Source organism: Gorilla gorilla, chromosome 12 (assembly GCF_029281585.2).
Source record: "Gorilla gorilla gorilla isolate KB3781 chromosome 12, NHGRI_mGorGor1-v2.1_pri, whole genome shotgun sequence".
Lineage (NCBI taxonomy): Eukaryota > Metazoa > Chordata > Mammalia > Primates > Hominidae > Gorilla > Gorilla gorilla.
In genome coordinates, this window is record NC_073236.2 from 113,716,717 (window position 1) to 113,729,186 (window position 12,470).

General features: G+C 46.3%; 1 protein-coding gene and 1 long non-coding RNA gene across 2 annotated transcripts in view; one reads left to right on the forward strand and one right to left on the reverse strand.

The window, feature by feature from the left end:
- Positions 1-11,865, forward strand: part of HADHA (hydroxyacyl-CoA dehydrogenase trifunctional multienzyme complex subunit alpha) — a 54,546-nt gene extending 42,681 nt beyond the window's left edge. Inside the window, exons 13-20 of the mRNA XM_019021302.3 lie at positions 1,210-1,381; positions 4,735-4,821; positions 7,285-7,425; positions 7,879-7,947; positions 8,745-8,940; positions 10,073-10,187; positions 10,872-11,017; positions 11,105-11,865. Of these exons, the coding sequence (XP_018876847.2) occupies positions 1,210-1,381; positions 4,735-4,821; positions 7,285-7,425; positions 7,879-7,947; positions 8,745-8,940; positions 10,073-10,187; positions 10,872-11,017; positions 11,105-11,250 (1,072 nt within the window). The 3' untranslated portion in view covers positions 11,251-11,865. The remainder of the gene's footprint in view (positions 1-1,209; positions 1,382-4,734; positions 4,822-7,284; positions 7,426-7,878; positions 7,948-8,744; positions 8,941-10,072; positions 10,188-10,871; positions 11,018-11,104) is intronic.
- On the reverse strand, positions 6,231-10,872 carry LOC129531531 (uncharacterized). The gene is made up of 2 exons (XR_010130033.1): positions 10,374-10,872; positions 6,231-9,667 (listed from the first exon to the last, which is right to left on the reverse strand). It is a non-coding gene; the product is annotated as an uncharacterized lncRNA (long non-coding RNA).
- Positions 11,866-12,470: the final 605 nt, after the last annotated feature.

Here is a 12,470-nt window from a genome sequence, read left to right on the forward strand (position 1 = left end):
CTCAAGTGATCCGCCTGCTGCAGCCTCCCAAAGTGCTGGGATTACAGATGTGAGCCACCATGCCCGGCCCTTAAGACCTTCTTTGAATACTCCTTTGTATTTATCTTGTGGCCTTAATTTTGCTTTTGGTTAAGGAAATTAGTGAATGGGGTTTAGCTTCATTCTTCATTTAGAGGAAAACTGTAGGTAATTTATTCTGAAAGTGTGGTCAGATGGAATCTAAGAGAACCTGTTTCCCTTGGCAACGAAAAATAATCAGTTAAATGTCTGAATAACAGGAATCCTTTTCTGCTCCCTATGGGAAAAAAGAAACCTTGAGTTAATATTTTATGTAATCAGTGCAATGTGCTACTAGGTAATGAGTGGGAAGTAGATGGAGAATATAGGAAATAATGCTTGGTCTCTGTTCTTTAGAAGATTACAACCACAGGCTGGGCGCGGTGGCTCACGCCTGTAATCCCAGCACTTTGGGAGGCCGAGGCGGATGGAACACGAGGTCAGGAGTTCAAGACCAGCCTGGCCAAGATGGTGAAACCCCATCTCTACTAAAAAAAAAAAAAAAAATAGCCAGGCATGGTGGTGGGCACCTGTAATCCCAGCTACTCAGGAGTCTGAGGCAGAGAATTGCTTGAACCCAGGAGACAAGAGGTTGCAGTGAGCTGAGATCGCGCCACTGCACTCCAGCCTGGGCAACAGAGCGAGACTCCGTCTCAAAAAATAAATAAATAAATAAAAAAGATTACAACTACAGAATAACATAAAATTATATATTTGCGATAAGCAAATATAAACCATGTGGTCTCAGACACACTTTGGCTGCTTCCCCTGTCATAGGTAGAGAATTACCAGAACTGCTCTTTTGTTTTGCCATTCTAGTATTCATGTTATTTACTCCTCTTGGCAAATTTAACCAGTTTAAGAGTGATTTAGTTTACGTAAGTTGGGCATTTGGAGGCATTCTATGGTAGAAAGAATGTGTACTTGGGAGTTAACATGTCTTTGAATGCTAGCACCCTCCCTTATCAAGCTATTTGACCATAGGTCCCTCTGAGCCTCTTTAAACAACTTGAAAGTCTCCCTCAAAATGGGAGTAATAGAATAACTACCTCACAGAGTTGGTGAAAAACACAGGTGTGCTCTGGCCCATGGACATTCAATAAACATTAGTTTCCTTTTCTTCCCATCTAACTAGGAATGTGTTTTTTCTAGATTGAATGATAAAGTGAAGAAGAAAGCTCTAACATCATTTGAAAGGGATTCCATCTTCAGCAACTTGACTGGGCAGCTTGATTACCAAGGTTTTGAAAAGGCCGACATGGTGATTGAAGCTGTGTTTGAGGACCTTAGTCTTAAGCACAGAGTGCTAAAGGAAGTAGAAGCGGTAAGCAAGGGGCTGTTGTACTTGAATCCTAGTGTAGTGAACAGAAAACACAGAGATTTTTTTTTTAAAGGAGCTATAGGAAACTCATGATTGCTTTTATAAAAAGGACTATTCAAAGGCTGGGCATGGTGGCTCACGCCTATAATCCCAGTAGTTTGGGAGGCTGAGGTGGGCGGATCACGAGGTCAGGAGTTCGAGACCAGACTGGCCGATATGGTGAAACTCCATCTCTACTAGAAAATACAAAAATTAGCCGGGCATGGTGGCACACGCCTGTAGTCCCAGCTATTCGGGAGGCTGAGGCAGGAGACTCGCTGGAACCTGGGAGGCAGAGGTTGTAGTGAGCCGAGATCACGCCACTGCACTCCAGCCTGGGTGACAGAGCGAGACTCCATCTCCAAAAAAAAAAAATGACTTTTTGTTATCAAACGTTTTTATGTGTGCTCATGCACACTGCATATGTTATAAAGGTCAAATCTAAATTCTAAAGGAAGAAAATTAGGGTGCATTCACCTTATTCATGTAGGAGCTCTGTCACCCAAACATACAGATAACCTCACAGAGTACAGCCAGATGCTTTGAGATTTTTTGGTTAGCCGAAAGCCATAAACAAACCTCTTCAGGTCTAAGGCTGCAAAGGAAATAGGGAAGACAGTTCGTCCAGATGCTTGTTCTGTGGAAATGCTGCTTTGGCCCAGCTCCCAAATGTTCTCCATAGGCACTTCTTGAGATGGGCTGACATGAACAAAACAAGTACTTGAAGTGGGGAGTAGGAAGAGTAAGCCCCGAGAAGGAGTAATAGCAGTAATTCAGGCATGAGGTAGGACCAAGGCCTAAGCTAGTCTACAGTTGGATAAACAGAATGTGGGTTACTGAAAGGTGAACATGAAATGATTCTGACTTGGCAACATGCTGGATATAATAAGCAGTGAGCTCATTACAAAAAATAAGAGTACCACAGAGCAAAACTCTGTCTCAAAACAAACAAACAAACAAACATTATCTTCTCTTATTGCCCATAGAGCTAACAAAACCCATTCCTTGGACAACCTCCCACAGGCATGATCTCTAGACCACCCCGTTTCGGTTGTCCTCTCTAGTGTCTTCCTCATGTCTCCGTGTTCTACTGCTGTGTTTACAACTGTCTTTTCACAATTCTGCAATCTGGGCAGGGCTCTGCAGAGACAGTGGTGCTTAAGTCCATTGATTTCAAGGCTGGGGTCACTCCTGGGCTGCATTCCGCAGGAAGCTCGGTTGGGGCACCTCACTGCTTCCCCCACATCTCTCATAGTCCATCCTCACTTAGTCGTCTCACCAGAACTTCTTTGTAGCATGGCTGCAGGCTTCCAAGAGAACAAAAGCAGAAGCTACTGAGCTTCCTAAGTTTATTGTCAGGAAGAAAAAAAGATAAATAATTTAAAAAATAAAAAAAGAGGCTACCGGGCCCCACAGGTCTAGGTAGGCCTGGAACTGGCAGGGTAACTTCTGCTGCATTCTGTTAATAAAAACAAGTCACAAGACCAGCCCAGATTCAAGGAGAAGGGAAACAGACTCTACTTCTAGCTGGGAGAAAAGACATACATGTCCAAGGAAGGGAAGAATGTTTGCCAGCCAGCTTTGGAGACATTAGTTTGCTCTTCAGAAAGGATTTCACCACCAGCATTAGACACTATATTACTAAGAAAGTAACCTGACACTACGTAAGCTTTCTGACAGTCATGCTGTACTGTCAATTCATTCCACTTTTGTTTTGTTTTTTTGTTTGTTTTTAGAGACAGGGTCTCACTCTGTCACCCAGGCTGGAGTGCAGTGGCATGATCACAGCTCACTGTAACCTTGAACTCCTGGGCTCAAGCGAGCCTCTCACTTCAGCCTCCTGAGTAACTAGGACTATGGGTATGTACCACCATGCCTGGCTAGTTTTTTAAAGTTATTTTTTGTAGGGCCGGGCACTGTGGCTCACACCTGTAATCCCAGCACTTTGGGATGCTGAGGCGGGTGGATCACGAGGTCAGGAGTTCAAGACCAGCCTGGCCAAGATGATGAAACCCTGTCTTTACTAAAAACTACAAAAAAATTAGCCAGGCACGGTGGCAGGTGCCTGTAATCCCAGCTACTCGGGAGGCTGAGGCAGGAGAATTGCTTGAACCCAGGCGGCAAAGCTTGCAGTGAGCTGAGATTGCGCCACTGCACTCCAGCCTGGGCGAAAAAGCAAGACTTTGTCTCCAAAAAAAAAAAAAAATTATGTTTTGTAGATATAGGGTCTCACTATGATGCCGAGGTTGGTCTTGAACTCCTGGCCTCAAGTAATCCTCCATCCTTGGCCTCCTGAAGTGCTGGGATTATAGTTGTTTAGCCACCATGCCCACCCTCCACTCTTGATTAAAATCATGGGATCTTTATCACAAATACTGCCAAGCCAGGTCTTGTCCTTCAAGTACCTATACAGTTCTTTTCTTTCCTTTTTTTTTTAAATCTTAAGGCAGTACTTTACTTTTATTGCATTATAATCTTATTTTGTACTCAGCTTTTCAGTGTGTTGAATGTGTCTTCCTCCTTGATTCTCATCTCTGTTAGGATTCTGCCTGTTCCAGATTTGCACACATTTGACAGGTGTCCCTTCCACGTTTCTCATCCAACCATCTGAATAAAAACATGAATAACTGGGAGGCGGAGGTTGCAGTGAGCCTAGATTGCACCACTACACTCCAGCCTGGGCAACAGAGCGAGACTCTGTCTTTAAAAAAAAAAAAAAAAAACATGAATAAGTTGGGATCGTGGCCAGAATGCTGAGACAATCTGCATTAGAGACTATTCTCCAGGTGGATAAAGCTAATAGTTAATAGTATTTGTGTACTGTAGCTGCAACTATAGTGGTATGCCGTTTTTTAGTAACACACTGTATAAAATGAGACAAGCATGCACATTCTGGCTTGTTCTTATAAAGGTGAAGCGGGGAGTGATTCAGGGCAGATCCAAACAAAAGAGGAGGTGACACCCATGCTGGGGGTTGAAATCAATGAATTGCAATTCAAGGCCGTCTTTTCAGTGTTGTTCTAAGCTGTTTTATTGACCCAACTGCTGAGATGTAGTCTCCAGGTCAGGATAAGGTGACCTTATGATGGGCCATAACTAGAGGAAGGCAGAATGGGAAAAGGAACAAGGTCAACATATTCCCCGACACAAAAGCCCCTAGGTGATCCGTCAATGTCTGGGTGAGTGACATCTACTGTCTGAGCAGTTGTGGGGGGAACAGAGTGGGCTGGGCCCAGGTGTCACTCATTAGCTTTGCTGTGGCCTCTAATCATCTCCCAGGCCTACCTGACACATTGTTAAATGCTTTTCCCCTGCAGGTGATTCCAGATCACTGTATCTTTGCCAGTAACACATCTGCTCTCCCAATCAGTGAAATCGCTGCTGTCAGCAAAAGACCTGAGAAGGTAAACTCGGAACAGAGAAAAACCCTGAGATGTTTTATTGCTTCAGATTCACTGATAAAGGCTTACAGCTTGAGTACAGAAGAGACAGTCTGGATTACGGAGTGGATGCGGGTGGTTCCTAAACACTGGACACAATAAATGCTAATGCCATGACTAGTGTGAGATGCAGGAGTAAGTGAAGTACAACCAAAAATATCCTTTTCAAGGATCCCAAATGGGCATTATTTTTCAGGTTCAGGATATAAAGCCCACCTGTATCCTACAATTAGGCGTTGAAGGATAGGCCTTAAGAAAGGATGCTCCAAAATACCAGTTTGGCTACAAAGCAGAGTCAGTGACTGTTTAGAACAGGTTTGGTTCCACCTCCAGATCAGGGAATGGCAGGAATGGTGGGATGTGTCTGCCTGTGGGTTTGCTTACACCTTCTACCCCGGGACATGAAAGGGCTGGGTATAGAAGCACTTTCTGTGAGTATTTGGAATGATGCCCAGAAATTTATTTTTGCTCTCAACCAGAGTAATTAAGGGGAAGTGAAATCATTCAAAGAGAAGTAAAACAGCTCACTTCAACTGAAGGATACCAGTTAGCCTCTGCTAACCAGAACCAGCCGAAGGTAGGCAGGAATTATAAAAGAACTTTAAGCAGCTGAAAGTGTTAATACAAATTCTATGTACTGAAAACACAAAAGCCTATTTATTCCTACTCTTCTAGCTTGCTAATGCAAGGTAATCTAGTTTCCTAGCACACAGCAGATTAGAAGTGATGCGGGGACCTGACAGAGAGGCAGGCTCAATGATGGCAGGCTAAAGGTCATAGGGAGAAGTTGCAGCCGATAGTCTATAGCTGGACAGTCTGGCCGTGTCATATCACTCAAGACATCTGTGTGGCATCTAAAATCAGTACAGGCGATGCCATTGCTGTTCATTTGATGCTAACCTCTCCCCGCCATCGGAGCAGAGCAAGCATCACACTTTGCAGCTCTGGCCTCCCAGTATCTAGGATAGCTTTTCTCACCTGCTTGCCTTTTGTCATTCATTTAAAAGTAAGGCCAAAAAGACAAAATAGGGTGACCAACCATCTTGGTTTGCCCGGGACCAAGGGATACAGGACCCTCGGTGCCACAACTTGGGAAATCCCCAGCCATCCAGGATGAGTTGGTCATCTTTGGCACAACTTTCTGAGTGATGTAAATGTATTTTGCTTGGGTTAGTGATTATATGGATGTATATACAGTTGTCAAAACTCATTGATGTGAACACTTTAAGATCTGTGCATTTTATTATATAGAAATTCTACATCAATAAAGGCTAATTCCTTTTGCTCAGGAGTACTGAGTCTGAATCAGGTCCTAAGTATTTCAGATGTAAGTAAAAGAACACTTTAGGGGTTAGAAACAACTTTTGGATTGATAAGTTTACATAACATTTAATTGATCTGTGTATTACATAATGGCATTGGAGATAGACAGAACTGTGATGGAATCCCACCCCGTCATATGCTGACTGACTCTGAACTACTAACCTCTTGATACCTTTTTTCCTCATCTAGATAATTAGGCTAACCAGTTCATAGGGTTGTAATGGATTAAATGTAAGGAATAAGTGGTAAATGTATTGAAGAGCAGGTAGATAATGAGCAGCCAAAAATTACAGATATCACTTGTTGTACCTTATAGCTAAAGTGAGAGGGAGAAAGCAAAACTATAAATTAATGAATTAGACTTCTTTCACCACAGTTCTGTTGGGAAGACTATGTAACTGTTAGCTCAATGAGGGGGTTCTCTGAAACCTTAGCACACATCAGAATCACCAGGAGGGATTATTAAAACAAATCTGGGCCCCACCCATGGAGTTTCTGATTCAGTAGGGCTGGGCTAGGCCTGAGAATGTGCAGGCCTAACGCTCCCAGGTGATGACAGTGCTTGTTGGGTCCGGGTACTACACTTGGAGAACTGCTGGTTTAATGAGTCTTAAGTGCATCTGACTGTTGAGGAGTGTTAGTTAAACCTAGTATCCTGGTGGTGAGACCCATCTGTGTAAAATGCAAATACTTCTCTGACAGCCCAACACATTAATTCTTCTGCCTGCCCCACCCCCGCCCAAAAAAACTGGATCCTCTTATTTAAACCATCAGTATCATTAATATAAGTGGAACCTTCATCCGTCGTTCCCCAATAAATCTAGTTTGGCCTCGAGCTGTGGTTTTGGCACTGATTGTTGGGAGGATCAGATGTCTGTAGTGAAAAACCTTAGAAGCAAATGGAAGAGGAGGATTCCAATGTGCCCTCCCTAAACATACTAAACTTTTATCAAAGACCCATGGAACCAAACCACTCAGCTATGTCAAGCAGTATTCCTATATCACAGCCACCTTTCTTTCTAGTGTTTTCCTAGCAGAGAAGGAATGCTCTCAGGTTCCTCACCCGCATTCTCCAATCTGTTGGCTTTTGGTTCCCCTTGCCAGGTGATTGGCATGCACTACTTCTCTCCCGTGGACAAGATGCAGCTGCTGGAGATTATCACGACCGAGAAAACTTCCAAAGACACCAGTGCTTCAGCTGTAGCAGTTGGTCTCAAGCAGGGGAAGGTCATCATTGTGGTTAAGGTAAGGGGCTGTATAACAGAGCTGCAGAGTTTTTGAAAAGTTCTAATAAGACTCCTTTTACCTCCAGGCTTATTTATAAATAGTCTGGAGCAAATGACCAGACTTTGATATGATTTTCCCCTGGGTTGTCTCCAGGATGGACGGTGGTATTGACTGTCCCACTGAGTCAAGGTGGGAGTGGGGAGTATCTAGGATGTGGCAGGGTTCTCCCAGCCATCCCAGACCTTGAAGGTGACCATGAAACTATCTGCTGTACTGTTTGATTCAAGCCAGGCTACCCCTAGTACGGCTTCCCCTGCAATTTCATTTTTAAGGATTCTGATTGAGATTTTAAGTCACCTTAAGTTTTACAGTGACTTTCAAATGACTTTGAAGTGACCCTGGGAAAGGTAGAGTGTTTCAGACTCAGTCCCAGCAGCAGGGCCAGTGAGCTCATGTTCTCTTCCTTGGCAGGATGGACCTGGCTTCTATACTACCAGGTGTCTTGCGCCCATGATGTCTGAAGTCATCCGAATCCTCCAGGTTGGTATTGCTCTCCAGAGTGTTTGCGGCATCTTCCACTCCTTCAGTCACTCTAAAACTCATAATGTCAAGATAAGGACCAAGCTTCCTTCTGATACACCAACTCCTGCTCTTGTCTAGGAAGGTCCCTGATGCCCTCTCTCTGCACAGCAGTCGGAAGTTGGGCTTATACCGCACTGAAAGGGGCGGAGCTTTCCCTCTGCCCCACAGCCTCCTCACTGTTCCAGAAAGCTAAAGGCGCCCCACCCCCCAGCATGTCTTCTATGCTGTTTCTGCACCTCTCTGAGGCAGGGACCATCCAGAACAGGGCCCGCTTGGTTCAACTGGTGCTGCATCTGTTTCCGCAGCACACAGACCCCTCCAGTAGCCATCGAGGTCATTCTGGCAGGAAAGGAGAGGGATCCTCCTCGCTGGGCACTTACCCAGACTTGGGGATCACAGGGCTCTGAGTGCTCCTCTTTGATGATGTTTCTTCTGTTGGTCATGACACACTCAGCCGTCTGTCATGCAATCTCCTTATTATTGAGATTCAGAAATGCAAACAAGAAGAAAATGAAGAATTTAGTCATCTCTAAACGTCCTTAAAGTGCTGTAGATTAGAGAAGGCTGAGACTTTCCACTTGTGGCCCCAAACTTCTTTGTGCTTCCCTGAATGAAATAGCACCAGTCCTGGGCCTGGTCAGGTGACACTCAGAAGTGGGTTTTACACAAGGCAGTGTTTGGAGCCAGTACAGGGAGCCCTTTGGGGGGATTTGGGCTGCCCTTCCCCTGAGGTCCCTGCATCGCTTCCTGTTCAGGAAGGAGTTGACCCGAAGAAGCTGGATTCCCTGACCACAAGCTTTGGCTTTCCTGTGGGTGCCGCCACACTGGTGGATGAAGTTGGTGTGGATGTAGCGAAACATGTGGCGGAAGATCTGGGCAAAGTCTTTGGGGAGCGGTTTGGAGGTGGAAACCCAGAACTGCTGACACAGATGGTGTCCAAGGGCTTCCTAGGTGAGTAGCCTCAAGGAAACATAACTAGCACCATTAGTTACAAAGTTCTAAGCAGTTCCTGAGACCAAAGAGTTACAGAAGCCCTCGTGGAAGAAAGTTTTCTAAACACAGAGCCCTTATCACTGGAGATTTCAAAAATGATTTCATGAGTCAGGTGCGGTAGCAACCACTTATGGTCTTAGCTGCTTAGGAGGCTGAGGTGGGAGGATCGCTTAAGCCCAGAAGTGTGAGGCCAGCCTGGGCAACATGGCGAGGCCCCTTCTCTTTAAAAAAAAAAAAAAGATGTCATGTGAACCTTCTAAGGGCTAGGACTATAGATTATGGACAAAAGGCAGAGTTCTACCCTTCTGGGGCTCTAGCATCACCTGGTCCAAGTTATGCCAGATGGACAAGCATTTTTATCCCCGAGATGAAATCTGCAATAGTGCAGAAGCAAGCTCTGCATCCGGGCTTTACCATGCTGTCTGGCCACCTGTGAGGAGAATGTATAAGCTCACCATACACAGTATACAGTTGAGGCCCACAGAGAGGTGACTTTCTGTCTCGGCAAAACAGCAAAATCAGCATTACAACCTGGGTGTTCTAGGGCCTGGTGTTGCATATGGGGATGTTAAAACTCACCCAGGTGGCCTTTCTCATCCTTGTACAGATGCCCAAGCTCCAGGTCACAAGATCTTCTTTCCTTCTCTGCCCACTCTTCTGAGAAAGACTAATTTCCTAGGGTTAGCTAGACATACAAATTCAGGAATTCAGAAGAGGCCAGAGCTTTATAATAGACCAACAGAGACAAGAATTCTCAGGTCAGGGTCTTTTTTGTTTGTTTTTTGGTTTTTTTTTTGAGACAGAGTCTCACACTGTCGCCCAGGCTGGAGTGCAGTGGCATGATCTCGTCTCACTGCAACCTCCACCTCCCGGGTTCAAGCGATCCTCCTGCTTCGCCCAGCTAATTTTTGTATTTTTAGTAGAGATGGGGTTTCACCATGTTGGCCAGGCTGGTCTCAAACTCCTGACCTCAAATGATCCCCCGCCTCGGCCTCCCAAAGTGCTGGGATTACAGGCGTGAGCCACCACGCCTGGCCAGGCCAGGGTTCTGAGAACAAATAGTAACACTCCCTTTTCTTGCCTGTTTTAGGTCGTAAATCTGGGAAGGGCTTTTACATCTATCAGGAGGGTGTGAAGAGGAAGGATTTGAATTCTGACATGGATAGTATTTTAGCGAGTCTGAAGCTGCCTCCTAAGTCTGAAGTGTAAGTCCGTTTGAGTGGCTAATGCCTGGAAATTGACTTTCTCGGACAGCCCAAAGCTTCCCAGCCCCTCTTCCATTTTTTTTTTTTTTTTTTAATACTTTAAGTCCTGGGATACATGTGCAGGTTTGTTACATAGGTATACACGTGCCATGGTGCTGTCTTCCATTTTCTTTGTGACCACCATACCTGAACAGGAGGACCACTCCTGATGCTGGCATGGTGCTTTCCAAGTGGAAGGCCCTCGCACATGCTCTTTGGTCTCTGCCCAGCATCTAGGTGAGAACCAGGCCACGTCTGGTGAAGGCCCTCCCCTGCTCCAGCCTTCTCTGGCAAGGTCCCAGAGAGCTGCTGGAAGGACAGATTCTCCTTGGCCCCTTCACCCTCCCAGATCTTTATTATCATTTGTGAGCAGCTGACTGTTGCTGATGTCAAAGAGATACTGATTATCTTCTCGGCACCAGGCCCTGTTCTAGGTGCTCAGTTTCATGTTAATTAGGGCAAGTTACTCTCCACTTTTTCCATAGGGAAGTTTGGTTCACCCAGGCAGCATCTTCTCTGAGGGCCAGCACCAACCAGCCCACAGAGCTCCCCATGCACCCATCCCGACTTCCATTCTGCATCTGCGGCTCTGGCTTTCCTCCCCTTTTCCTCTTCTTCTACCTAAACATCTCTTTCTGTTGGCAGCTCATCAGACGAAGACATCCAGTTCCGCCTGGTGACAAGATTTGTGAATGAGGCAGTCATGTGCCTGCAAGAGGGGATCTTGGCCACACCTGCAGAGGGAGACATCGGAGCCGTCTTTGGGCTTGGCTTCCCGCCTTATCTTGGAGGTTGGTCTCGCAGGTTGGGAAGGTAGCTCACTTTAGCCTGGAGCCCGTGTTGCGTCTCCTTCAACGAAGTCCTCTTTCTCTATTCAGGGCCTTTCCGCTTTGTGGATCTGTATGGCGCCCAGAAGATAGTGGACCGGCTCAAGAAGTATGAAGCTGCCTATGGAAAACAGTTCACCCCATGCCAGCTGCTAGCTGACCATGCTAACAGCCCTAACAAGAAGTTCTACCAGTGAGCAGGCCTCATGCCTCGCTCAGTCAGTGCACTAACCCCAGCTGCCGACAGTGCTGGTTCTCCAACAGAGTGGTGTCTAGATTTATCAGAGTAACGAGAAGACAAACTCCGGCACTGGGTTTGCTCCCTGATTAAAGTGCCTTCAGCCAAGACCATCTCTCCCTCCTGGTGAAGTGTGACTTCGAATTAGTTTGCACTTCCTGTTGGAAGGTAGCGCCCACTGCTCATTGTATAAGCCCCGAGGCCTAGAGTGGCAGCCAAGAGCCATCTGAAGCCACCTCTCTGCCTGTTCCTCCCAAGAGGCCAGGGTGGCCAGGGGTGGTGAGGGCAGTTCTGCACCCAGCCAAACACATAACAAGAAAAACCAAACTCTGTGTCAGCATCTTTGCCCTTCTGGTTTAAACGCCTCCTTCAAAAAGCAATCTGGAAGAAAGCCCTGTGCTTTGGGGGAGTAAGAATGTGTGTGCAGAATCCTAGGCAGCACCTTAGGGAGGGACTGGGATGAGAGAAAGTGGGACCTGGTGGGCTCAACCGCACACACCTGTCTGTGCAGATGCTTTGCCCAGGCTTCTCATCACGGTGTACCAGGATATTAAACCTCTTTCCCCAGCCTGGATTTCCTCATTGTGTGATCTTACCCATTTCTTTTCTGGGTGTGCCTCATTCATAGGTGCTTCTTGGGATGGTTGTGGGAACGTTGGTGCTAAGCAGAGGCGCTGACATCTCCCTTGATGTTCGGAGATCCTGCATATCAGGGCTGCCCCAGAAATGCCTGTGCGGTAATCAGGCAGCACGGGAGCAGCATCAGGAGTGCTGACCCCCACAGCACCTGCACTCCCCCAAAGCTTCAGCCCCTCCCCACCCCACCTCCTGGGGTGAAAAGTTCCTACAGAAGCAGTGCCCAGTCTGGGTAAACAGCACTGGGGCTAACTGGGTCTGGCAGAAGGATCCACGCTGAGTGTGTGCGGAATCGTAATTCCAGTCCCATCACATTCTGCATTCTAAACTGTCAGATATTACCAGTTACTCCTGCCTCTGCTCTAGTTGTACTTCAAATATGTCCCTGGTCCCAGCTCTGTAGCTGGGACTGGCAGGCAAGGAGATCAGGTCTGGCTCTGCTTGGTCACTAGGAAGCCAGACTCTAAAACCAAGTCACCTCTGAGTTGAGGTTTTCAGATGACCAGAGTAGGGAGCTGATCCCTTGCACCAAAGCCATTAACA